At 50.4% G+C, this 26,687-nt stretch overlaps 2 protein-coding genes across 10 annotated transcripts in view; one reads left to right on the plus strand and one right to left on the minus strand.

The window, feature by feature from the left end:
* Positions 1–322: 322 nt before the first annotated feature.
* Positions 323–9,808, plus strand: CAPG (capping actin protein, gelsolin like). Of its 3 annotated transcripts, none has more exons than XM_037807584.1 (10): positions 323–478; positions 4,715–4,750; positions 4,872–5,044; positions 5,133–5,287; positions 5,434–5,601; positions 6,585–6,734; positions 6,984–7,076; positions 7,154–7,286; positions 9,016–9,104; positions 9,627–9,808. In XM_037807584.1, exons 2-10 carry the CDS (start codon positions 4,728–4,730, stop codon positions 9,690–9,692), a joined length of 1,050 nt encoding a protein of 349 aa, XP_037663512.1. In that variant the 5' UTR covers positions 323–478; positions 4,715–4,727; the 3' UTR covers positions 9,693–9,808. The 3 variants fall into 3 exon arrangements, with proteins under 3 accessions (XP_037663512.1, XP_037663514.1, XP_037663513.1); XM_037807586.1 differs by lacking the exon at positions 323–478 and adding an exon at positions 1,821–1,844; XM_037807585.1 differs by lacking the exon at positions 323–478 and adding an exon at positions 2,726–3,053.
* A 2,250-nt stretch (positions 9,809–12,058) lies between these two features.
* Positions 12,059–26,687, minus strand: part of ELMOD3 (ELMO domain containing 3) — a 30,468-nt gene continuing 15,839 nt past the window's right edge. For all 7 annotated transcript variants that reach the window (XM_037807798.1, XM_037807793.1, XM_037807792.1 and 4 more), the window contains 3 exons: positions 13,799–13,875; positions 13,445–13,572; positions 12,059–13,033 (listed from right to left, as the gene is read on the minus strand). In XM_037807798.1, the coding sequence (XP_037663726.1) occupies positions 12,871–13,033; positions 13,445–13,572; positions 13,799–13,875 (368 nt within the window). In that variant the 3' untranslated portion in view covers positions 12,059–12,870. The remainder of the gene's footprint in view (positions 13,034–13,444; positions 13,573–13,798; positions 13,876–26,687) is intronic.

Raw genomic sequence — 26,687 nt, forward strand, 5'->3', positions numbered from 1 at the left:
GCCACCATGCCCCTGTGTGGGTTTGGAAGGTACTGGAGGCCTCTCTTCCTCTACCTCCCGCTCCCTGTGGGAACTTGGGTAAGTCACCCCTGCTCTCAGGGCCTCGGCTGGCAAGCGAGCAGGTGGGACCCTGCTGGCTTAAGGCCCTATGAGGTGGTGTAGGAAACTCTGCTGCTTCTGGGTGGAGCCAGACCCACTGTGCCCCAGTGTCCCCGGGGCTGCGTGACCGTAGACATGTGCTGAATGACAGGCAGGCCAGGGGCTAGCCCTGGGCCGCGCCTGGTGTGCTGGAGACGGCAAGGCCACGCCCTCCAAACCAAGCTTTAAAAAAATACATGTAGGCACTCGGGGCAGGGAGAAAGATGAGCCCGGGGAAGGAGGGAAAGTGTTGCTGAGCCAATGACCCCACCCAGGAAATGAGACCAACCCAGCCGCTGCCGGGCTGTGCAGACGCGCTTTTTTCCCAAGGCGGAGGCTGGTGAGTGGGGGACCGCGGCCGGGTGTGGCTTTGCGGGCTTTCCTTGCCGTTCCTAGACTCACTTAGGACATGCAGGCCGAGCTGGCCTGGACGGTCCTAGGCGGGAGGCCTGGGGCTGGGGTGGACCCACAGCCTCCCGTGGGGACTTCTGACTCGTCCTCCCCTTTTTGGCCTGGCCCTGCCCTGTCCTCCACGCAGGCCAAGGACTGTCCACCCCCCGTGGGGAAGATGTGGGAAGGACAGACGGGTGGGGCAGCCCGGGAGGAGGGAGAGGGACGTGGGGAGCTGGGGTGGGGCCAGGCTGGAGGAAAGCAGAACCTGGAAAGCAGAAGCAGGAGGTGAAAGAGGGAGGGCGGCTGCGGGAGCCCAGGCCCCGGGGGAGCCGGGGTTTGCAAATAGAGACTTGTGCTTCTGCAAGCGTCTTTCCCCAGCCCACTGTCCCAGCCCGCAGACAGCAGATGCCTCATCCGGGAGGAAGCGGTGGTTGTGCCCCGTTACCCATGAAGGCGCCCCTCGGGCAGGGCTCTTCCGGGCAGAGGGGACTGGACTCCCCAGGGCCCCCCGCCAGGCTGGAGGTGAATTCAGAGTTGCTGATGCTTGTCCCCCAACCAAACAGGAATAACCTGTCTTCTGCGGATGATTGGGGCGGAGCGGCTATGGGGACGGGGAGGGCCAGGCCTCCCAGGTGAATCCAAATATGCGGCACAGGCAGTTACTTTGCAAATTCAACAAGACCCTGACTAAGGGTCCAGCCTGGCTGTGTGCGGTTGGGGGGTAGGTGAAGATGGAGATCGGTGGGGGTCCTCCTTGGTGTCGGGGGAGAGCACTGGCCGAGGAGCTACAAACCTGGCTTCTGGACCCCGCTCCTGAGACCCCAGGCTCTGAGGAGCTGGTGTAGTTCCTGGGTGTTGACACCTGCCCCCCACCCCACCGCCTTCTATGGAATCAGGATCTGAGGAGGACTGTGTTGTTCTGACAGCTGTCAAGCATTGTCTTAAAGGCTGGTTCCCAAATGAGGGCCAAGGGCCAGGCATCAGGGCGTGCACCCTGCCTTAGTCCCTAACCGCTGCCAGCATGACTCTATCTCTAGTCTCTGCTTTCTGCCTCTCCAGCTACTCCAGGCTGTCCCAGTCTGCTGAAATCCTGTGCTGTCAGCCCACCTAGTCTAATAATTGGACCCCAGCAAGTGCAGTTCATCAAACACATTCTTTGAGCACCTGCAGGGTGCCAGGCCAAGAATGAGGTTCCAGCTAGATCCAGAGAGACAAAACACAGTCCCTGCTTGAACATTTCTTCGAGTCTAGCAGGGGACACAAGCAGGTCCATAAGTCACTGCTGAGTGGGGAAAGCGAAAGCTTTGACAGAGGTATGTATAGGTGAGGCTGCCTTGTAAGGTGGTGAGTTCCCCATCACCAGAAGCATTCAAGGAAAGGATGGTGCGGGATGCTGGAGCAGGGATTTCTGAGCTGTGTGCGTATGGGTATGGGTTGGGAGGTGAGTGGGGAGTAGAACTAGATCAGTGCTAAGACGTCTTCTAATGCTGACATGTGATTCTGTGACCATCCCCCCTCCGAGAGCAGGTTTGTCCACATCCTCACTGGGTGTGACGAATCCCTGCCTCACTGCTCCCTCTAGCCAGACCACAAGCCTGCACAGTGCTGAGCCCCCAGCACAGACTTTGAATGAAATCGAGTAGACTGTGTTGTCTACACCCCAAGAAGACCTTGCTTTTAGCTGGTCTCATAAGTGGGCTGCCCCCAGAGGATTCTAACATGCAGGCAAGTGTGACACCCTGTTCGGGACACAGTCCGCTGGCAGCCTCAGAATCACCTAGAACATAGGCTCCAAATACAGATGCCCAGGCCCGTGGACTCGGACTCTCCAGGCCTGGGCGTGGGTGCTGACGTTTTTCGTAAGGTCCCAAAGTGATTCCAGTGGGCAGCCAAGGGTGATGGAGGAGCAGGCAGCCAGGCTCCTTCTGTCAGAGCCTTGCGGGGGCACCTGATTCTGAGCTGTCATTTCAGTAGCACCCGGTGAAAAACTGGCCGCCTTGTCCCGAGCTCTCCCCCCTGGTCCGGGCTGGGGGCGGCCGCCGCCCCACTTGGGCCTGAGTCAAGGGATGTGGGCACAGCATGTGACCCTCTGCGGGTGGAGAAACACTGAAGGCTCCTTTCTCCAACCCTCCCCCTCCCCGTCTCCTCCCCCTTTGGAGGAAGTGTGGGGCCGAAAAATGCCTTCCGCTCTTTTGTAGGTTGGGAATGGAAAAGGAAAGTCAGAGCTCCTGTGGCATTTTGCACCCATTTCCTCCGGCCTTGACCTCCCCCTCTTTGTTTCCTACTAAGACTCAACACCCTCTGCTTTCCTGCCCAAATCGCTAGTTCTTTCCTCCAGCTTCCACTGTCCCTGAGTCCCCGGGTGGCTGCACTCTCTAACTCCCCAAGCCGACCCCTGCACCGCTGGAGCTCACTTTGCAAAAATACTGTTCAGGAGCTTGGAGTGAAGTGTTCTGCAGTGCTTGCTGCTCCGTGGTTTCTGCATTTTAAGCCAAAAAAAGAAGAAAACCTTACGAGAAACTGTGAGTGGAAGCTGTAGCTAATGGATTTTCTGATTTTTGAAAAAGATAACATTTAAAAAAATGTGTGCCTGCAGCATTTTTCTTTTCCTGGATAACTTTTATATACAGAAAGTTGCTCCCACTGACCTACCGAAGAAAGATGATGTTTGTCATCCAGCTTTTGGGGCAGAGCTGGGCATCTGGGGTGACAGCTGATGCTTGGGAATAGGTGAAATTCTCCAGGGAGGGAGTTTAGAACAAGAGGGCCATTGAGTAAGTTAGCGGGAGGGATTTTGGGGTAGGTGCTTTTTATTGCGTTCAGGAAGTTCTCTTCTATTCCTAGTTTGCTGAGAGATTTTATTAGGCGTTGATGTAGATCTAACAAAAAAAGATTTGTTAAATTCTTTTTCTGCATTTATATTGAGCTGATGATACACATACACACTCATACACACATATATTCTTTTATTTGGTCTTTTAATATGATTGAGTTTTATTGGTCTATTGATTTTTTAATCAATGTATAATTGATATTTTATATATTGATTGGCTTTATATTGGTCATATATTGATCTGATTGCTTTAAATTGGTCTACTGCATTGATAGATTTTCAGATGTTAATCCAACCTGCCATTCCTGGGATAAACCATTTGGTTATCGTGTTTTATCCTTTTTATATATCATTGGATTCTGTTTGCTAAGATTTTGTTAATTTTTTGTACCTCTGCTTATGAAAAATATTGGTCTGTGGTTTTCCTTTCCTGTAATATAGTTATCTGATTTTGATATCAGGATAAAGCTGGCAGCAGAGAATGAATTGGGAAGTGTTCTCTTCTCTTCTATTTTCTGGATGAGTTTGTGTAGACTCGGTTTTATGTTTTCCTTAAATTTTTTATAGAATTTGCCAGTGAAGTTATTGGGCTTGGAATGCTTTTCTTGTAGCAGGGTTTTTGACTACAGATTCAATTTTTAAAAAATAGATAGAGAACTGTTCAGGTAATCTATTTCTTCATGAGTGAACTTTTGTAGTTTGTATCTTTTAAGGAATTTGTCCCTTCCAACTAAGTCATCAAGTTTATTGGCATCCAGTTCTCTGTAACGTTCCCTTTATCCTTTCTATATCTGAGGAAACTCTCGTTCTTGTATTGGAAATCTAGGTCTTCTCTCTTTTTTTTCCCAGTTGGTCTAGAGGTTTATCCATTGTATTGCTCTCTAAAAAAATAAAAAGAAGAAGACCCAGCTTCATTGATTTTCTGTTTTCTGTTTATTTTCTGCTCTTATTTTGATTATTTCTTTACTTTGGGTTGAATTTGCTTTTCTTTTTCTAGTTTTTTTTCATGGTGGATGCTTAGGACACTGAATTAGGACTTGTCTAGTAGGGGCAACTGTTGCTTGGAGAGTTGGGTGCCAGCCTGGGTCACCAAGTGAGGTTCTGGAAGCAAAGAGAAGCGAGGCTGAGAGGCCCCGGCAGCGGGGTGTCGCTGGCGGGGGCATCGGGGAGCTGGGCTCAACACTCAGGACCCTCTGGGTTCTTAACCTGCAAAGCAGAGCCAGCGATAAAACCCCCCTGGGGCTTCTGGAACTGTATTAATAGTCAATGAGCGCAAAAGGGCCTTCCCAGACCAAGGCGAGGCTGTCGTAGCATTTGTAATAGTGACCACGGCTTCTTCTTTCGTTCCAGATCCGAAAACGACATGTACACACCCATCCTGCAGAGGTAGGCCTTGCGCCCCATCCTCCTCCACCCTCTGGGTCCCAGCCCCTCGGCCCCCAACTCCCCCAAACCCCTCCCTGGGGCCTGGCCCCTCCAACCCCCAAAACCCCCTTCCCTCCCGCAGCGGCTCCCCGTTCCCAGCCTCGGTGCAGGAGCCCGGCCTGCACATCTGGCGGGTGGAGAAGCTGAAGCCGGTGCCCGTGGCCCCGGAGAACTGGGGCGTCTTCTTCTCGGGGGACTCCTACCTGGTGCTGCACAATGGTCCTGAGGAGCAGTCCCACCTGCACCTGTGGATAGGTGAGGGGTGCGGGACGGGCAGGGGCGGGCTGGGGGTCTGGCCTGGGTCTCACGGGTCTCGTCCTGCTGCCGCCCCGCCCGCTCCCAGGCCAGCAGTCTTCCCGGGACGAGCAGGGGGCCTGCGCCGTGCTGGCCGTGCACCTCAACAGCCTGCTGGGGGAGCGGCCCGTGCAGCACCGCGAGGCGCAGGGCAACGAGTCGGACCTCTTCATGAGCTACTTCCCGCGCGGCCTCAAGTACCAGGTCGGAGCCCCCCGGGCCGCCCCCGCTGTTCCTCCTCCCGGGCAGGGCCCCCGTGCCCGCCGTCCTCTGTGCGCCTCCTGGTGGGCCGGGGTGGGGGGGCTCCGGGTGCCCCTTCGGCCCGCTCAGGCTGGCATTTGCGGCTGCAGGAGGGTGGCGTGGAGTCGGCCTTCCACAAGACCTCCTCGGGGGCCGCCCCGGCCGTCGTCAGGAGACTCTACCAGGTGAAGGGGAAGAGGAACATCCGTGCCACTGAGCGGGCGCTGGCCTGGGGCAGCTTCAACACCGGGGACTGCTTCATCCTGGATCTGGGCCAGGTGGGTTGGCAGGGCGGCCCGAGCGGCCCGGGTGGGCACCGTACTTCAGCCCCAGGGTTGGATTAAACAAGGTTCCTGTGCCCAAGGAGCGTGTCCTGGGGTGGCGGCCAAGATGGGCTGGTCACTTGCCACAACCCACAGCAGGATGTGGGCTCTTGGGGGGAGCAGTGGCTGGTGCTGGGGGAGCTCTGGGCAGGGAGGGGCCCCCTGGCCTGATGAGACCGTCCCAGAGGGGAGATGTCATCCCAGCCAAAGGCGACAGCTGAGCCGGGCCCCAAGGTAGGGAAAGGGGTAGACAGGGAGGCAAGCGGGGAAGGGTCCAAGGCGACTGGAACCTGGGGTGGGAACAGGAGCAGGGCAGCGAAAATGGCTAAGGAAGGCGAGATCCAAGGTCTGTCTGCTGCGCTGGGACCGCATCTCACGCTGAGGATTTTGGGGGCAGGAAGCTTAACCGGGAGCTGTTTGGGGGAGTTAGAAGCGATGGGGTGGGGCTAGGAGCCGACCCTGCCACACACAGTTCAGGAGAGGTGAGGAGGGAGATACTGGGCTCGAGGTTGGCCTTCACTCACTCGTTTGTTCATTCATTCATTCATTCAACAAATGTGTATTTTGTGCCTAAATATGTGCCAGGCTCTGTCTTAACACTGAATAAAGAAAAACAAAACAAAATAGTCATGGCCTGGGGACACTTACTATCTCAACAGGGGAGACTGATTATAAATAGGAGAAAGACATAAGATACATGGTGGTAAGTGATGTGCAGGGAGAGAAAACAGAAAGGGGCTGGGGGCTGGGCCATGCCCCTTGCAGAGATGGCCTCTCCCTGTCCCTCTCCAAGTGGCCTCGGGGCTCTGACTCTGCCTTGGGGTTGCCTGGCCTCTGGGCTCAGGTCTTCTGGAAGGAGAGGGAGAGGGAGCCAGGGGCCTGGCAGTGGCAGGGCACAGGCAGCTGGCTCTGACCCAGGCTTCCCCGGGTCCCCCCAGAGCATCTTCGTCTGGTGTGGGGCCAAGTCCAACATCCTGGAGCGCAACAAGGCGCGGGACCTGGCCCTGGCCATCCGGGACAGTGAGCGGCAGGGCCGGGCGCAGGTGGAGACTGTCACCGATGGAGAAGAGCCTGCTGAGATGACCCAGGTGGAGGGGCTGGTGGGGTGGGCAGCCAGAGCCTTGGCTTTGGGAGTGGCCGAGCGAGGCAGCAGTCAGCCAGTGGGGGCTGAGGGCAGCTGATGGCGGGTGAATGGCTGGGTGGGGGGGTGGGCAGGGTTCTGGGCCCTTACCGGGGGCTGCTTGTGCAGGGCATTCTGTCCCAGCAGCTGGTGGCCCTGGGAGGGATGGGTTGAGAATCCCCATAAACCTGGCTTGCCCTGGCCCTGACCCCCCCAGGTTCTGGGCCCCAAGCCCCCGCTGCAGGAGGGCAACCCTGAGGAAGACCTCACAGCTGACCAGACAAACGCCCAGGCCGCGGCTCTGTATAAGGTGGGTAGGGAGTCTGGGGAGGGGCGAGCTGGGGTATGGGGTGGTGGCTGGGTTCTGGCACGGCCCTCTCTCCCCAGGTCTCCGACGCCACTGGCCAGATGCACCTGACCAAGGTGGCTGACTCCAGCCCCTTTGCCCTGGAGCTGCTCATACCAGATGACTGCTTCGTGCTGGACAACGGGCTCTGTGGCAAGATCTACATCTGGAAGGGTGTGTGGGGTCTCAGCTGCTGGAGGGCTTGGCATGGATGCTTCTGGCTAAGGGTTTTCTCTTTGCTATTCCTTCTCCCTAAATCATAGGCGGTGGCTCTGACACTTCAGCGGGCATCCGACTCACTGCAGGGCCTGTTAAAACACAGGTGGCTGGGCCCCCTCCCAGGGACCCTGATTCTGTAGGTCTGAGCTGGGGTGGAGAGTTTGCATTTCTGGCAAGTTCCCAGGAAGTGCTGCTGCTGCTGGTCCAGGGGCCACACTTTGAGAGCCGCTTTGCTAGAGAATGAGGCCTTCAGCACTGCTGGGCCCCCCGATCCTGGGATTCTGCCTGGAGTGTGACAGAGCTAAATGGGAGACAAACTAAATATCACTTTATGCAGTGGGAGGTAAACTTGTGGAACTTGTTCTTCCAAGAGATTGTATCAGCTGGAAATAGAAACTGCTGTGTGGAGAAGCCCGTGCTGCTTGGCTTGGCTCTTTGAAAATGCTGGGACACAGAGCCAAGTTTCAGGGATGCTAGGGGCCTCCTGATACTTTTCTCTGGTTGCCTTTTTGGAACATGTCTTACATCCCTGACCAGATTATAAGCTTCTTGAAAGCAGGAAACATATTGTCTCTAGTGTTTTGGCAAAATAGCATTTGTTCAATAAATATTTGTGGGGTCAACCAAGACAGAGAGAAATTCCCAGCCCCCAGCCTGGCCAGGCGGATGGGGAAAGAGTTAGGTATTCCAATGATAGCTGCTACCAGGCAACTAGCACGACTTCCTCCTAGAAACGGAAGTACAGGCAAAAGGGAAGGGCCTGGAGCAGCAAGTGGCATTGGCAGGTTTCTAAGAAAGGGGAGAGGGAGAATTGTGTTCCTGGGTTGTCCTTCCAGTCCTGCCACAGGGAACATTTCCCCTGGGACCAAGGCCAATGTGGCGGGCTCCCCAGACCCATCCACGGAAGCTTACTGAACCCCAGGCAGAGACAAGTCGTTATGGAAAGAGGCATAAGAGGAGACACAGGAAACTTGGGAGGCCAGGGAGAGAAGTGTCTCCTGGGTAGGGTACAGCTGGTAATCCCAAGAGGGAGGTACAGACAGCCTATTAATTTTAGAACCACTGGGGATAATTTGATTTTTATAGCCTGGCCGGGAAGCCAACCACAATTCATGTTGTTTCCCTGGAAAAATGCCTTAAGCAGGAGCACAGCGTGTAACGGGGCCTGCCTGCAGAAGGAAGGGGCTGCAGTGTGGTCCTCGGTTTTGTAAATTCTCAGCATAACTATTGAGCTTAGGTCAGTGTTCTGGCTTCCTAGGAGCAAAGGCACCTCCGTAGTAACCACACACTTTGTCCTGCTTGGCTTTACAGAAAAGGCTTGATAACAGGATAGTTGGTGGACTTGGGAAGCCAGGGGCTGTACTGAGGGGATCCCTGGCCTTAGGAGCTTGATGTTGGGCAGAACACCCCTGGGCTTCCCTGAAATACCCCTGGACCCCCAGCTGGAGCAGACATTTGGAAGATTAGACCTAGGGAATAGAGTTTTCATCTGGCCTAGGGGAAGTCTCGAGGGGCTGTGATCGCAGTCCGCAGCTCTTCAGCATCCCTGCAACTCCCCACCATCCATTTATTTTAAAAGTTGCCAGAAATCCTGTGAACCCCCTTCAATTTCCCTAAGAAAAATGGGATGGGGGGGCTGGAGAGGGTCCCTGCCCTTTTAAAACATCTTCTTCCTATGATCCAGGGCGAAAAGCTAACGAGAAGGAGCGGCAGGCGGCTCTCCGGGTGGCCGAGGACTTCATCTCCCGTATGCGGTATGCCCCGAGCACCCAGGTGAGGAGACGCCCCCTGCCCCCACCCCATTCCTGGGGCTCTCCCTGTGGCCTTCTACCCCCAGACTGGACAAGAAGGACAGGAAAGCCCGGGGCACAGTCAGGCTTCCCCAGACCCGTCCAGTGGGAAAGTCCTTCTCAAACCTCTGAAATTCAGAACTACACGTCATTTTCTAAGAGGATGTTGGTGGCATGACAGCTTGCGCTTCTCCTCGGGCCACTGTCCCTGGCTGGGACCATCCCTTCCAGCTCTAGCCCAGTGGCCCCACAACTGCTGCGAGGAGAGGTGATAAGGTGCATTTACCAAACTGTGCACCCATGCCCAGAGAGCAGTCTGTTTTCCCAGCCCGTGTCCCGTAATCGCACTTCCCATCTCCTGGCTGACGTGGGGGATCAGCCCTGGCCTGGCCTGCACATGGGCTCAGGCCTGGTGCCCAGCACCCTTCCCCAGGGCTCCAAACCCCTGGGCCTCCCTGTCGGAGGCACGGCTGTCAGCTCCCTTGAGCCAGGCCTCTCCCTGCAGGTGGAGATTCTGCCGCAGGGCCGCGAGAGTCCCATCTTCAAGCAATTCTTCAAGGACTGGAAATGAGGGTTGGTGACCCCTGCCCCCACCTCCTGCTGGTGGGCTCCTCTTCTGGCCACCTGGCCAGTGGTGAGACCCTCCCACCCCCCCACCCCAGCCAACTGCAGGTAGTCAATAAAGGAAACAAATGCTTTCCCTGGCGTCTGCCTGTGCTGTGTGGCCTGGGCTTACTCCCACTGCCCCCACTGACATACCTGGGCTTGTCACCATGCTGGAGATGGCGGGGACATGGGTACCAATTCCACAGCCCCCAAGGGGCCTGGGCCTCCGAGGGGCCAGACCTGGCTTTGCATGATTGAGGCAGAGGGGCTGGGAGACCCGGAGAACCTGATTGGGAGGTGGCACAGGTCCAGGCCCCAGGTTCGCTTTCACCCGAGGTTTCAGCTCAGTCTCACATTCCAACTAGGAGAAGCTGTGGCTGTGAGCTTGGGATGCACAGCCATTTAAGCCCGTGTTTCCTGATGTGCCCTAATAAACCAATGTGAGGCAGACTCCACATGGCATGTGTTTGCCAACCAGGAAGACAACTTTTCACCGCTGGGCAGAAGTCTGGCTTGCTTCCTGGGCACGGGGCACTGTGGGTCGGGTGACACGCCAGGGCCCTGCTGCGCTGTGGGAAAAGCACGGGACCGTGAGCCAGGAGTCCTGGGTCTCACCTGGTCTCTCTCTGAACTGGGGCAAGCTCCTCGTCTAGGCCTCAGCTCCAGCTGATTCTCTTGTAGAACTGGGTGGTGGCTGGAATATCGAAGAGAACAGAGAGCTAAATAGAGATGAAAACAGAGCAGCCAAAAAGGCCTCAGCTTGCAGCACGTGACCCAGGCAGCCAGCAAGGCATGAGTCTGGGTGAGCGTCCCCGAGGCCTCGGTGAGCTGCAACCGCCCTCGCCGTCACGCCCAGCCCTGGGTCCTGAGGTTACGTGGTTTCCGAGCTCTGACACACGGCATTCTTTCATCCCCCCCCAAAAACACAAAAATCTCCATCAAGTTGTTCTGGTTGATTCTGTGCCAAGCAGCAGAATAGAAATCCCCGCCCACTCCCTCCCCAGCACATGACACCCGGTCCCTCCACCTGACAGTTTAAACCAAGAGTGTGCCAGGGATGCTCTTCGAAAGGGCGGACAGTATGGGGTGCACTAAAGTGGTGGTTCTGACAATATTTTGAGGATTGTGGAGTATTTTAAGACCAGGCCTAGACTCTTTCCTAGGAAAAATACACATTAAGATTTCTGCGTCAGCTTTCAGGGAGTTCAGACACCACCCCCCAATCAGTCTAGCAGAATCCAACTTAAAAATTCCTGGACTGCCATGGCTCACGTCCCAAGACTCAGAGCTGTGGCTGTCTGTCATACGGAATGCCTTACACAGCGAGCGGAGCGGAGGAAGGGCTCCTCCAGCCAGAGGCTCCAGTGCACAGGGGACAGGTCCCTGGACATGCCTGGAGCAGGCCCAGTTGGCTCTGCTGAGTCAGCCGCCCAGTCTCAGAGCGAGCGTGGGGTATAAGAAGGAAAGCAACCAGGGTCCCTGACACTCAGAAGCGGAGGCTCAGCTGCAACTTTTCTCCCCTGCAGCCATGCCTGGGACATGCCCTGCCACCTCCGGTCAGCTAAGGACCCAGTCTGAGGAAGGGGGGGAAACCAAAGATTAGTCCAGGTCAGGCTCAGATGACACAAGGCACAGGGTGTGGTGCCCCCTCACCCTGCCTTGAGGCCTCCTGCTGACAGCTGTCGGGGTTCCCTTCCATAGCTGGGTGGCCACCTGTTATTCCCACCCCTGGGAAGGGGTCCCACTCCAGGGGTCAGACAGTGACCTCTAATGGATATACTTGAGGGAGAAGGGAAGATAAGAGAGTGGTGGAGCACTGGTGACTACCCACCCTGTGACCCGAGGTGGGTGGTGGGGGACAACAGAGCTCTCCAGAGGCAGAGCCCAGACCCCAGGGCACAGAGCTTCCTTGCAGCCTGAATACTAGAAGCCAAGTGCAGCCAAGGCCGGGCTGGCCTGAGCAGAACCAGGAGGGCTCTCACCTGCTCCCACACCTCAGCTCAGGTGACCCTGACCTTTTGCAGATGGGGATCACAGCCAGGCTTCCCTAGAGGCAGAAGTATGGGTGCACCGCATCGGTGACCCTTAATGAGAATCAGGGCCACCTCTGCCACTGGCTGGAGCTTGCGAGGAGTCTCTGGGGCCTGCAAGTGTGCCGAGGAGCATGGCATTGAATCAACTTGGCGGAAGGCTGGCCAGGGCTGGGAGGGCTTCTCTCTCCTGGATCCCACCACCAGCGGCACAGCCAACCTGTGCCCTCACCTGGCTAGAGAGCCAGGCTCCAACTGTTCCTGGAACAACAGGGCCACAGGAAGAAAACACCCGAGACCCTTAAACTAGAACAATCCCTTTATTTAAAAACTGCTGGTGTGTGAACTTCCTCCTTCCCTCAGCCAAGCCAGGAAACTATCCATGACGGGAAATGAACAGCCTCCACAGGTGAGGAAGCCCTTGCTGAGGGGTGATTAGGGTGAGCAGCCAAGGAAGAGACTTGGCCAAATGCCAGCTTCTATACTATAAATAATTGGGGAAGGGAGAACTAGGGAAAGAAGTGGGAGAAGAGCAGGGATAAGTGGCAAGGCCAGAAAGCTGCGAGCGTCCCCACAGGGGCCTGGCAGAGGGAGGAAGGAAACCCAGCCAGCTGACGTATCAGGCAACTTGCTCTGGTTCAAGCTGCCCCGCTGGCTGCCGCCATGCGTTCTCCCTGCCAATGGTAACCACACAGTTCTCCAGCCCTGCAGACATCTGGGGCCTGACAGCCCTGCTGCCAGGGAGTCAGAATTCTGGTGGCCTCTACTTGGGACTATCCTTCAGCACAGGGATATGAAGAACCTCCTCACGGGGACCCAACCCTGTAAGCTGTGGTCCAACTAAGATGAAGTCTAAGGCCAAATGCTTGCTGTGGAGACAGGTCTGGGGAGTGGGTTGAGTCTAACCCCATCTAATGGCTCATGTGGGTGAGGGGCCTTGGCTTTTCCTGACCACGCCGCCTGCTGAAACAGGAACGGCCTTGGCCCAGCATGGGTGCTTCTTCCACAGCTCACACGGCCCTCCGAAGGCAGCTGCGGCCCGGCTTGTCCGTCCTTCTATCCCTCGGCTTCTGGTCAGATCAGCCGTGGGCCTCGGATGAGGGTGGGGGCAGGTCACACACGCCCGTGAAGGTGAGGTCCTTGGAGGGTGTGGCTTGTGGGCCCCGGCACTTGTGGGCTCCCAGCAGGGAGGCCTGACCCTGTGATACACGGGCCAAGTAGCTCTCCAGGGCCTTGAGCAGCAGCTTCGGGTTCTTCTTGGCCAACGCTTCCAAGTCTGGAACAGAGAGGACCAGATTAGGAGAGACGAGCAGCTCTAGGGAGCAGCCCCAGCCTCATGCAGCACTAACAACCCCCAACCCAGATCGCCTGGGGAGCAAGGAGAGCGCGTCCTCTAAGATGGAGAGAGCTCGGGGACCACCGCTCCACCCTGTCCAGGACAATCGCGATTCTGAATGGTCAGTCCAATGGTTAGACTCCAGCTTTCAGTTTTGGATTCAGAAAATATGACCAGTGGAGGGATAAGGCCAGAAAGGGAGGAGTGATGCTCAAGAAGAGTTGCAGGGTCCAGAGAGTGAAAGTGTGGAGGGAGGGAGGGGGAAGGGAAGTACAGCCAAAAGTAATCCAGCCCCAGTGCTGGGGACCCTGACCCTGGGGCCCCCAGGCTCCCCCGGGAGAAGGACCGTACCTTTGAGGACGAAGCCTGAGTCTGAGATGGTCTTGCGCTGTGTCCTCCAGACATGGGCAAGGCGGAGGAAAGTGGCTGCATAGAAGCTGTTCACCACCGGGATGACCTTTCGCTGTCGGTTGCACTCTCTGCAGCATGAGGGAGCCCAGGGCTCATCAGTGCACAAAGGCTGATTCCGGTGCGCCCTGCCCTCCACATTCCCCCAGGGGATGGGCCCGAGCTTCACAACTGGGGTCAGGGGTGGGAAAAAGAGAGGGGTTGGGGAGACAGGGCCATCCGGTAGCCGGCAGGTGAGGAAGCAAGCTGGGGAAACTGCGGCAGGGGTGGTGGCTGGCAAGCAATGCGGCGGCTCACCTGGAGAGACAGTCCTCCCTCAAGGCCTGGATTGCGATGCGGGTGACGTTCACTGACATCACACAGAAGGGAAAGTACTGGAATGGAGGGGCGCTGGGTCAGTGGCCTCCCCAGAGCCCACCTGCTGTGCTTCCTGTCTCTGGCAGCCTGGCAAGGCCCACAGGCAGGCAGAATCCAAAGGCAGCAACTGGCTTTATTAAGCACTTACACCTAATTTTTGCAAAAATCTTCTGATTCGATGGATAAGGAAACCAAGATCCAGCAACCTTAACTTTCCTAAGGCCTCAGAACCAGGACTCCAGCTGAGCTGGCGTGTACAGCCCCGTGCTTGTTCTCCAGCCCCTTCAAAAGCCTGACCTATCAGCTTCCCTTGGCCTTGACCAGACCCCCCATGTGCTGCCCATGGCCCATGTCACCTCCTGGGGTTAGGACACACACAAGGAGTGAGGCTGTTACCCGACGAACTCCACAGGTTCTCAAAGTCTCCCATCCCTTCTCTAGGCTTCTGGTTACCTGCTGCCCATGAGAACCTCATCCAAAAGCAGGTAGAGAAGATGCCAGCAGGTGGACAGCCAGCCTTGACCATCTGGCACCCCCCCACCTCTCAGTAACAGTGGCCTGAGGACCAGCTGTGCCAGCTAACTTCCCAAGAGGAGGCTGGAAGGGGATAGCAAAGGCTTCAGAGCTGAGTTTCTGGAGGGCCAAGTTCCTCTCTATTCTTTCATAATAAAACCAATCAACGTAATTTATAAATGAAAAGGTTTTTTTGTTTGCTTGCTTGTTTTTTGTTTTTTAAACAGGGAATGGCAGACAATATATTTTATTTCCCCTTGCTGCATATATACAAGAGCATCTGCTGAGAGGGGCATGCAGATCGGTGCACTCTTTAATTTAGAACAAGGGTCTGTTTATCCCACCTGCTACCCAAGAGAAGAAAAATCCATTACATTATGGTGCAGAGCTGTGCTATCCTTTATGGTAGCAACCAGCTACAAAGAAAATGAAAAGTTCAGCTCCCTAGTCACATGAGCCCCATGTCAAGCGCTCAACAGCCAAAAGTGTTTAGCAGCTACTGTACCAGACATGCAGAAATACAACATGCCCGTTAATGCAGAAAGTTCTACTGGACGGTGTTCAATGGCAGAGGGTTTCTGGCTCCACAAAGACCTTCCTCAGGGTCTCCCACGACACCTGGATTCCAGCATCTCAGCTCTGCTACCTGCAACCTGGGTGTCCTTGGGAAGGCTACCCAACCCCTGAGACTCAGCTTTCCCAACTCTCAAAAAAGGCAATGAGGTCTGCTTGCTGGCTGAGTCACCTGAGCTGACAGAGCTTCCTGTCGACACCTTGTGGGACCCCTCCCTTCCTGGGACCTGTATCCAGCTTAGTGAGGAATGACATCATCAACATGGTGACCTAAACAGCTACTGAAAGCCTCTCCCCAGAGACTCAGTGAAGAAAAGGACAAATCTCGCTTGCTCAGAACTCTGGAGGAAGCTATAGACTGGAGAGGGATCCTACAAATAGTAAATCAAAGAAAGAAAAAATATCAGGTAGGAAACTTCTGTCCCAGACCTGCTGGTCCTCTCCCCTCCCCCTCTCCTGGTCCCACCCAGCTTGGGAAGTGCCCAGAGGCAGCAGCCGGGACCCCTCCCACTGCCAACAGGGGACACAGACTATAAAATCTCACAGCAGTGAGCAGATCCCACCTACAGCCAGACACAGAGACCCAAGCCCACAGGGACCCACAGCAGGACTTAAGCCATGGAGGAGGGCAGAATCCAAAAGTGCAGCAAGGAGGAATTTCCAAAATGGAGGACCAGGGAGACAGTCACAAAATCTCCCCTAAAAGCAACAAGGAGCCAGGCAGAAAATATCCAAATCAACTGTTTGGGGACCTGGGGTCAGGAGAGGACATTTCAAGGCCCAGGTCAGTGAGGGACAAAGAGTCTGAGAAAACGTGGATAGAGACTGTTCCCAGCCCTGGGTCCTAGTGCCCCCCTTCCCCTTGAGGGAAGCAGCAGCAGGCAGCTGGGAGAGTCCCGTGCCCCAAGCAAAGTCGGGGACACAGCCCCACACTGAGCCAGGTTTTGGCAGGTGAAGCAAGCGCACAGGAAACCGCAGTTTCAGCCCCGCCGGGCCAGAAGCTGCCTGGGCTCCAGGAGGGAAACAGCTTCCAAGGACCATTACGTCATCCAACAGCGCCATCTGCTGGGCAGGCTGGAACGTGCAGGGGAACGGCAGGCTTTTCAGAGCCTCTCCTATCCCAGGCCCAATGGAACTGGTCTACACCCCCTGCATGGGTATCCAGCCCTGTTTTCACTGAGAAATACAGACGACCTAACTGTCAAAGCAGTGCCCTAAAACAAACTTAAGTCTTGCTGGCCAGAGGAAAGCAGAGCACTCCTGGGATGGCTGCTGGCTGGGGAAGTGGAACCTCTCAGTCTCCCAGCCCGAGGTCTTTCCACGCAGGAGCCTGGGAATCAGCAGACATGTTGTACCCACAGGTGGGGTCTCAGTGCCCACCCCCACCCCCAGAGCCGGCGGCTTCCAGTACACACAGAGAACTGCAGCCTTGACTGCACTGTTGCCTGGCTGGGTCCTGGCCCAGCAGGTGGCTGCAGTTGGGGAGAGGCAGGGTTGTGGGGAAGAGGTTGCCCTAGAGCATCATCTGCTGGGAAGACAGGGAAAGTGCAGTCTGGAGAATTGCTTTTCTGTCCAGCCCCTAACAGACTTCCAAAAAAGGGGACATCTCCTTTGTGAGGCCCCGGCCTTGCTTTGGCCAGGAATTACTAACAACCCAAGTGCCAAAGGAAGCATTCAATGCAAATCCAAGCAACTACAAAATCTTAGAGTGAAGAAAATCAACTTTCAAAATAACCTTATGAAGATAATCAAATGCCAAGAAACCAGCAAAAGTCACAAAGCACAGGAAGAAGATATGGCCAAGCCAAATGACCAAATTAAAAAGCCAGAGGAAACACAGAATTTGGAACTAATCAAAAGTGTCCATAAAATCCCCTAAACAACTTCAGTGAGTTGGCTAAAGAGATTAAGGGTATCAAGAAGACACCAGAATTGCTGCAAAGGAGAAGCTAGGCCTCCCTATGGTTGTGCCTAAGAGCCTCCTCCCGAATGCCTCTTTGTTGCTCAGATGTGGCCCTGTCTCTCTAGCTAAGCCAACTTGAAAGGTGAAATCACTGCCCTCCCCCCTACGTGGGATCAGACACCCAGGGGAGTGAATCTCCCTGGCAACGTGGAATATGACTCCCAGGGAGGAATGTAGACCTGGCATCGTGGGACGGAGAACATCTTCTTGACCAAAAGGGGGATGTGAAAGGAAATGAAATAAGCTTCAGTGGCAGAGAGAATCCAAAAGGAGCCGAGAGGTCACTCTGGTGGGCACTCTTACGCACACTTTAGACAACCCTTTTTAGGTTCTAATGAATTGGGGTAGCTGGTGGTAGATACCTGAAACTATCAAACTACAACCCAGAACCCATGAATCTCGAAGACAGTTGTATAAAAATGTAGCTTATGAGGGGTGACAAGGGGATTGGGAAAGCCATAAGGACCACACTCCACTTTGTCTAGTTTATGGATGGATGAGTAGAAAAATAGGGGAAGGAAACAAACAGACAAAGGTACCCAGTGTTCTTTTTTACTTCAATTGCTCTTTTTCACTCTAATTATTATTCTTGTTATTCTTGTGTGTGTGCTAATGAAGGTGTCAGGGATTGATTTGGGTGATGAATGTACAACTATGTAATGGTACTGTGAACAATCGAAAGTACGATTTGTTTTGTATGACTGCGTGGTATATGACTATATCTCAATAAAATGAAGATTAAAAAAAAAAAAAAGAAGACACCAGAAGAGCATAAAGAAGAATTTGAAAGAATAAATGGAAAAACAGCAGATCTTATGGATATGAAAGATACTATTAGATCAAATTAAAAATATACCAGAGACACAACAGCAGATTTGAAGAGGCAGAAGAAAGAATAAGCAAACTAGAGGACAGACAACTAAATTCGAATGCACAAAAGAATAAATGGTAAGATGGAAAAATTTGATTTGGATCACAGGGAAATGAGTGACAACATGAAGGGCACAAACATAAGAATCTTGGTGTCCCAGAAGGAGAAGAGAAGAATAAAGGGTTAGGAAGATTATTGGGGAAAATTTCCCAATATAAAAGATATAAATATGCAAATCAAAGAAGCCCAATGAACTCAAAATAGAATAAATCCAAACAGACCCATTCCAAGACACATATTAATCAGATTGTCAAATGTTGAGAAGGAGAGAATCCTGAAAGCAGCAAGAGAAAAGTGATTTACCACACACAAGGGAAGCCACATAAGAATAAGCACTGACTACTCATCGGGCACCATGGAAATGTGAAAGCAGTGGTAAGACATATTTAAGATTCTGAAAGAGAAAAATTGTCAACCAAGAATTCTTTATCCAGCAAAGCTGTCCTTCAAAAGTGAGGGAGAGTTTAAAATTCTCACAGAAAAACAAATGCTGAGAGAATATACTAACAAGAGACACAGTCTACAAGAAATACTAAAGGGAGTCCTGTAATCTGAAAAGAAAAAACAGGAGACAGAGGTCTAGAGGAGGGCACAGAATGGAAGAGCATTAGGGAGGTTAACTTAACGGATAAAAAGAGAGGGAAAAAACAGAGCTGACAAATAAAAACCAAAGGAAAAGACGGTTGAATCAAGAACTGCCTTTTCAGCAATAACTTAGAATGCTAACAGATTAAACTCCCCAATTAAAAGACAAAGATCAGGAGAATGGATTAAAAAATATGATCTATCTATATGCTGTTTACAAGAGACTCATCTTAGATCCAAAGATACAAATAGGTTGAAAGTTAAAGGATGGAAAAAGATATTCTACGCAAGTAGTAACCAAAAGAAAGCTGGGATAGCTACATTAATATCAGACAAAATACCTTTAAAGGTAAAGATGTCATAAGAGACAAGGAAGGAGACTATATTAGTAAAAGGGGCAATTCACCAGGAAGAAATAACATCCATAAATGTTTATGCACTGAATCAAGGTGCTCCAAAATATATGAGGCAAAACTGAAGAGAGCAATAGACATTTCTACAATAATAGTGGGAGACTTTAACACACAACTCTCTTCTATAGATAGAACAACCAGCAGACAGAGGATCAATAAGGAAATTGAGAAACTAAACAATACGATAAATGAATTACAGCTAAAAGACATAAAGAGATTATTGGACCCCAAAACACCAGGATATACATTCTTCTCAGGTGCTCATGGAACATTCTCTGGGATAGATCATATGCTGGGGCACAAAACAGATCTTAATAATTTAAAAAAGACAAATTATTCAAAGCACTTTCTCTGATCCTAAGGGAATGAAGCTGGAAATCACTAACTACTGAAGAACCGGAACGTTCACAAATACATGGAGGTTAAACAACACACTTTTAAACAATCAGTGGGTCAAAGAGGAAATTTCAAGAGAAATCAAATTTCTGGAGATGAATGAAAGTGAGAATACAACATACCAAAACCTAAGGGAGGCAGCAAAGATGGTACTGAGAGGCACTTTTCAGCTCTAAATGCCTACATTAAAAAGGAAGAGAGAGTTAAAACCAAAGACCTAACTGAATGTGCCAGTTTGTATATATTATGACCCCCAGAAAAAGCCATATTCTTTAATGCATTCTTGTGGGGGCAGACGTATTAGTGTGGATTGGGTTGGAACCTACTGGTTCAATGTCCATGAAGATGTGACTGACCGAACTGTAGGTGATAACTCCGATGGATAATTTCCATGGAGGCGTGGCCCCGCCTATTCAGCATGGGCCTTGTTTAGTTTCCTGGAGCACTATATAAGCTCAGACAGCGAGCTGGAGCTGAAACATTTTGAAGTCGGCCGTTGAAAGCTGATGCAGACATTTTGGAGAACGCCATTTTGAAACACAACCTGGGAGCAAGCAGACGCCAGCCACGTGTCTTCCCAGCTAACAAAGGTTTTCCGGATGCCAGTGGCCATTCTCCAGTGAAGGTACCCTTTGTTGATGGACACTTTATGGCCTTAAGACTGTAGCTGTGTAACCAAATAACCCCCCTTTATAAAAGCCAGTCCATTTTTGGTGTTTTGCATTCCAGCAGCATTAGCAAACTGGAACACTGAACATCTGAAAAAAACTAGAGAAAGCAAACTAACCTTAAAGCAAGTAGAAGAAAAATAACAAAGGTTAACATGGAAATAAATGGATTGGAGAACTAAAAAACAATAGAGAGAACAAATAAAACCAAAAGTTGGTTCTTTGAGACGATCAACAAGATTGACAAACCCTTAGCTAGACTGAAAAAGTCAAAAATAGAGAAGATGCAAATAAATAAAATAAGAAATGAGAGGGGGTCATTACCATGGACCCCAAAGAAATAAAAAAAATCATAAGATGATACTATGAACAACTGTATGCCAAAAAACTGGGCAACTTAGAAGAAATGGACAATTTCCTAGAAAAACATGAACAACCTATATTGATTTGAGAAGAAATAGAAGACCTCAACAAACCAATCACAAGTAAAGAGATTCAATCAGTCATCAAAAACCTCCCTACAAAGAAAAGCTGAGGACCAGATGGCTTCACAGGGGAATTTTATCAAACATTCCAAGAAGCACTAACACCGTTCCTGCTCAAGCTCTTCCAAAAAACTGAAGAAAAGGGAACACTATCTAACTCATTCTATGAAGCCAACATCCCTCTAACACCAAAACTGGATAAAGATATTACAAGAAAAGAAAACTACAGACCAATCTCTCTAATGAATATAGATACAAAAATTCTCAACAAAAAACTTGGAAATCGAATCCAACAGCACATTGAAAGCATTACATACCATGACCAAGTGGGGTTTATTCCAGGAATGCAAGGGTGGTTCAACACAAGAAAACCAATCAATGTAGTACAACACATTAACAAATTGAAAGAGAAAAAAAATCACATGATCATCTAAATTGACGCAGAAAAAGAATTCAACAATATTCAGCATCCTTTCTGGATAAAAACACTTCAAAAGGTAGGAGTCAAAGGAAACCTCTTCAATATTATAAAGGGTGTATATGAAAAACACACAGCTAGCATGCTTCTCAAAGGTGAGAGATTGAAAGCCTTCCCCCTAAGATTGGGAGTGAGACAAAGATACCCACTGTCACCACTGTTATTCAACATTGTGTCAGAAGTTCTAGCTAGAGCAATTAGGCAAGAAAAAGAAATAAAAAAGGCATCCAAATCAGAAAGGAAGAAGTAAACCTGTCAATATTTGCAGATGACATGATCCTATATTTGTAAAATCCCGAGAAATCTACAATAAAGCTACCTGAGCTAATACACAAATTCAGCAAAGTGGCAGGATACAAAATTAATGCACAAGAATCAGTAATGTTTCTATACACTAGTAATGACCTAAACGAGGAGGCAATTAAGAAAAAAATTCCATTCCCAATAGCAACTAAAAGAATCAAGTATCTAGGAATATCCTTACCCAAGGATGTAAAGAACCTGTACCCAGAGAACTGTAGAACACTACTTAAAAAAATCAAGAAGACCTACTAGGTGGAAACTTTCCATGCTCATGATAGGAAGGCTGAATGTCGTTAAGATGTCCAATGTACCCAAATTCATCTCTAGATTCAATGCAATATCAATCAAAATTCCAACAGACTACTTTTGCAGACCTGAAATAGTTATTAAATTTATTTGGAAGGGAAAGGGGCCTAGAATAGCCAAAAGCATCCGAAAAAAGAACAAAGTGGGAGGACTTACCCTTCCTGAATTTAAAATTTAAAGCTTATTAAAAAGCCACAGTGGTCAAAACAGCATGGTATTAGCATAAAGATACACATATCGGTCAATGGAATTGAATTAAGAGTTCAGAAACAGACCCTCATATCTATGGTCAATTATTTATTTTTTTTTAATTCAGTATTATTGAGATATATTCACAAATCATACAATCATCCGTGGTGTACAATCAGCTGCTCACAGTAGTATCATATAGTTGTGTATTCATCACCCCAATCTATTTTTTTGAACATTTTCCTTATATATGGCCAATTATTTTTGACAAGGCCCCCAAATCCATTGACCAGGGACAGAATAATCTCTTCAATAAATGGGGCTGGGAAAACTGGATATCCATATCCAAAGGAATGAAAGAGGACCCCTACTTCACACCTATGCAAAAATTAACTCAAAGAGGATCAAAGACCTAAATATAAGAGCCAGTACCATAAAAGTCCTAAAAGAAAATATAGGGAAACATCATCAAGTCCCAGTAACAGGAACTAGTGTCACAGACCTTACACCAAAAGCATAAGCAATGAAAGAAAAAAATAGATAAATGGGAACTCCTCAAAATCAAATGCTTCTGTGCCTCAAAGGACTTTATAAAAAAGGTGAAGAGGCAGCCAACTCACTGGGAGAGAATATTTGGTAACCTTATATCTGATAAGAGTTTGATATTTACTATAGATAAAGAAATCCTATGACTCAACAATAAAAGGTCAAACGACCCAATTATAAAATGGACAAAAGATATGAGCAGACATTTTTCCAAAGAGGAAATACAAATGGCTAAAAAGCACATGAAAAGATGTTCAGCTTCATTAGCTATTAGGGAAATGCGAATCAAAACCACAATGAAATATCACCCCACACCTATAAGAATGCCTGCTATTAAACAAACAAGAAACTACAAATGTTGGAGCAGATGTGGAGAAATAGGAACACTTATTCATCGTTGGTGGGGATGTGAAATGGTACAGCCACTATGGAAGACAGTTTGGCAGTTCCTTGGAAAATTAAATACTAAATACTGTGACCTGGCAATTTGGTATATACCCAGAAGATCTGAAAGCAGTGACATGAACAGACATTTGCATGCTGGTGTTCACAGTGGAATTGTTCACAATTGCCAAAAGATGGAAACAACCCCAAGAGACCATCAACAGATGGGTGAATGAACAAAATGTGGTATTACATATGATGGAATACTATGCAGCAGTAAGAAGGAAGCATGTGACAACATGGATGAACCTTGAGAACACAATGCTTATGAAATAAGCCAGAAACAAAAGGAAAAATACTTTATGATTTCACTAATATGAACCAACTTGAAGACATAAACTCAGACTCTTAAAATGTAGAATGGAGTGTACCTAGAGACAGAGAGAAGCTAGAGAAGGGGGAATGGTTACCTAATACGTACAGAATTGTTAATGAGGTTGAACTTAAATGTATGGGAATGGATACAGGTGATGGTAGCCCTTTACTGGGATAATAAATAGTGATGTAGGTGAATTTGACTGAAAGTGGTTGTTTAAAGTCATGTATGTAGGTAAGTTCTTGTATGAACTACCACAAATGTAAAGAAAAAGAACAGAAATAGAAAGGTATATGGGAAAAAGCACAGCAATTGCAAACTATGAACTATAGTTAGTAATATTTTAATACTTTTGTCAACAGTAGCAGATTTACGACACTGATATTATGGATCAACAATAAGGGGAATAAGGTGCATTGGAGGATTTGGGTTTTATTTTTTATTCTTACTTCTGTTCTGGAGTAATGAAAATCTTCTAAAATTGATCATAGGGATGTATGCACAACTGTAATGATACTGTGAGCCAGTGATCATATACTTCAGTTGGTTTATGTTACATGTGAATATATCTCAAAAAAAAAAAAAAAAAAGGGCAATGAGCGTTGAGCGCTGCGGGGAAGAGAGCTAACCCAGCAGGACTGAGGCCACTAGCTCCAGGAAGGCCTGCAGGCCACGCTGGCCCTTGGCTAGCCTCTGGGAACTCAAATTTCAGGAGCGTTCCCAATGTTCCCTACCTGATAGGGTGGCTCACTGTGCCTAAACTGTCTGTGCAAACAGAGTGCTTTATGCTGACCCTGGCTGTGCCTCTGGGAGTCTGCAGTTTTGGTACACGCTGGCAGAGGGTGCCGAAACCCTGGGTGCTGAGTATGGAATGAGCCTCCCTGGTAGACAGCATTGCACACAGATTGTTACAAATTGTTGCTGGAGGAATTAAGTGCATCCTGTGTCCCCAGGGAGAGGACGTGTGGAAATTGAGCCTGGATTCCATTCACCCTTTCCCTCTGCTGATCTTGCTTCTTATCCTTTCTCTGTAATAAATCGTAGGTGTGAGTAGGACTATGTGCTGCATCATGTGGATTCTCCTGGAGATCAAAGAACCTGGGGCTGGTCATGGGGACCAGGATTCAAGTGACATTTGCATGGGGTCAAGTTGGTAATCTTCACAAAAACTCTGTGAGATAGGTGTGATTTCCTACAGTTCACACTCCCTATCATCTCACCTCCTATGCCACTAAGTACTGTGAGGACTAGGATAGATCAGGTACACAAAATCCTAAGCCTGGCAGCGCCTGCTCCAGGTAGGTGCTGACAGATGTTCATGATGATCACCTGGCCACAATGCTGAGCCGCAGCAACATACCTTCATCCATGGGTCAGTACTGCCTATTAATTCACACACAGGCTGGGTTTTTGTTTTTTTTTCAGTCTAAAAATAAATACGGGAATAAGAATATAGTAGCAAACCTATTTACAGAGGATTTAAACCTAGCATTCATCCACCCTCAGGAACATCCTTAGCAGCCCCCTTTATTAAAAAGCCATGAAAAACTGGAATTCAGATCTAAAATACCTCCTTTTCTACAGCAATTCCTTTAGCCTGTGGAATGCTGCTTGGGGCTAAAATACTACACAGAGGCTGTGTGTAGGGAACTGACTAAAAGACAGCAGAGGACATCAGATTTGGAAATGTTTGTGCTTCCATTTAAGTTCTGATTTCTCTTTGTGTCTCAAGGCTGGGCTTAAACGCGACACATGACTGCAATGCTGAAACAGGAAGACGAGACCATCCTTGGTGCAGCTGTGCACGTGGCCCCGCCCCGAAGATTCCAATTCAGGAGTTGTGGGGAGAGGTCTGGGCACTTGTATTTTAACATGTTTCCCTCTCACCCCCAGCCCCTGCAGCTGCACCCCAGGCCAGACGACCAACTTGGGCTGCTGGCTGAGAAACTGCTGCAAAGAGCCCACCGCGAGGCTGGGTGCCAGGAGAGGGGGGCTCTAGGCCTCCAGCCACCAGCTGCCTGGCTTTGGGCAAAACCACTCCACTTCTTCGAGCCTCACAGTCCTCTGTGTAAAACAGAGTCACAAGGATCACCTCTGCCCTCTCTCCCGTGCACACAGGCCTGTGTGTTGATGGGATGAAACTGTGCATGGAAAACTGCCTGGAAAACCATATGAACTGTGGATACAAAGAAGTGTTACTCTAGGTGCTGCCCTTCATGTCGGCCATTAGTCCCGGTTGCCCTGGGTCTCCCCGAGTCACTGGGGGCAGCTGTCCTGTGTGTCAGGCCACTCTCACCCCGCTGGGACCCATGATTCAAGGGGGTCCTGGGGTCCCACCGGCACTGACCTGGGTTAGCAGGATGGGCCACAGGTACCTAAAACTAAAGCTCTCTCCTCAGGGGAGGGCAGGACTGGCTGCTGGCAGGGCTGCGATCCCCACTGTTATTCTGATCTCCTAGACGCTTTCTGGAAACATCTTTTTTTTTTTTTTTCAATATTCATAAGGGTTTGAAGTCCAGTTTAATTTAAAGCCCCAGAATTACTTATTACTCAATGAATTATAAAATAATGCTGGAAGGGGCCTTAGAATTAATTAGGCCAACCCTTCATTTTATAGAAGAGAAAACAGAGGTCCAGAGAAGTTAAGTGACTTGTCTCAAACCACAGTGAAATAATACTGCAGATGGAACTAGAATCTGGCTTCCTGGTGCTGAGGCCAGCCTCTTACTGTACTGCACTGAGCTGCCATCCCTTCTGATCATCTGACATATGAATTGTGGGGTAAGCACAAGTCCCTGACAAACTCCCCAGAGGCCAGCAGGCGAAGGGAGAGGAAACAGACCGGTCAAAGTGACCCGACTGGGTCTGGGAAGACGCAGTTCTCAGGACTCATGCTCACACCCTGCTGTTCCCCGGGCCTCCGCCCTCAGCATCTGAAGGCTTTCTCGGGCACCATCCAGCCCTTCCCTGAAAGCAAATGTGGGCTGCTGAGTTGGCAAGAGCCCTCTACCCTGGTTTCTGTTTCCTGCAGGAAAGTCTGAGACGTGAGTCTTGGCTGAGGTCAGAGCTGGTTACAGGACACACTCCTTAGCGCTGGGGTGCTGGGCGCCCTTGCTGGGCCCCCTTCTGGGCCTCTGTCGCCCATCTCTAAAATGAAGGGCAAGAGCAGCAATCAGTAAGACACCCTCTGACTCTGGACGTCTGTTACAATGAAGCAGTGGCTCTGTGCGAGACCCCGTCAGTTCACAAGCCACCCTGCGTCGTTCTCAGACTGGGCCCAGGCGTGACCTTCCTGCACCGTGAAGACCACAGCATGGGCCACATTCTCAGCCTGTGGGGTCCCAGCTACTCCTGGGGTCACACTCTTGCCCTCTCTGGGGTCTCGTGGAATAGACAGGCAAATGAGAAGCCTTAAGATTCAATGGGTGTTTCCCCCAAGAAGACACAGAGAGAGTCAGTAGAAGTTAGAAACAGACAGCTGCCCAGGTGCCAGAGCTGTCTGACTGTGTCTCCATTCAAGAAGTTCTGGACTCAGGAAGTGGTCACCTTACCAGGGGTTGCACCTGTATGTGCAGGGATGCCTTCACTGATTAAAAAAAAAAAAAAAAAAAAAAGTCTTTTTACTCATGGAAATCAAGGTTACTTCAGTAATTAGCATTTGCAGAGTGCCTGATAAGCTTGAAACTTGACATAGCTTATCTCCAACTCAGAACAACTCTA

This window comes from Choloepus didactylus, chromosome 17, assembly GCF_015220235.1.
Source record: "Choloepus didactylus isolate mChoDid1 chromosome 17, mChoDid1.pri, whole genome shotgun sequence".
Classification (NCBI taxonomy): Eukaryota; Metazoa; Chordata; class Mammalia; order Pilosa; family Megalonychidae; genus Choloepus; species Choloepus didactylus.

Coding starts and splice junctions, on each gene's coding strand:
- CAPG (XM_037807584.1), top strand. CDS start 4,728: ATGTACACACCCATCCTGCAGAG. Junction 5,045..5,132: donor CCACCTGCACCTGTGGATAG/GTGAGGGGTGCG, acceptor GCCCGCTCCCAG/GCCAGCAGTCTTCCCGGGAC. Junction 6,735..6,983: donor AGCCTGCTGAGATGACCCAG/GTGGAGGGGCTG, acceptor TGACCCCCCCAG/GTTCTGGGCCCCAAGCCCCC.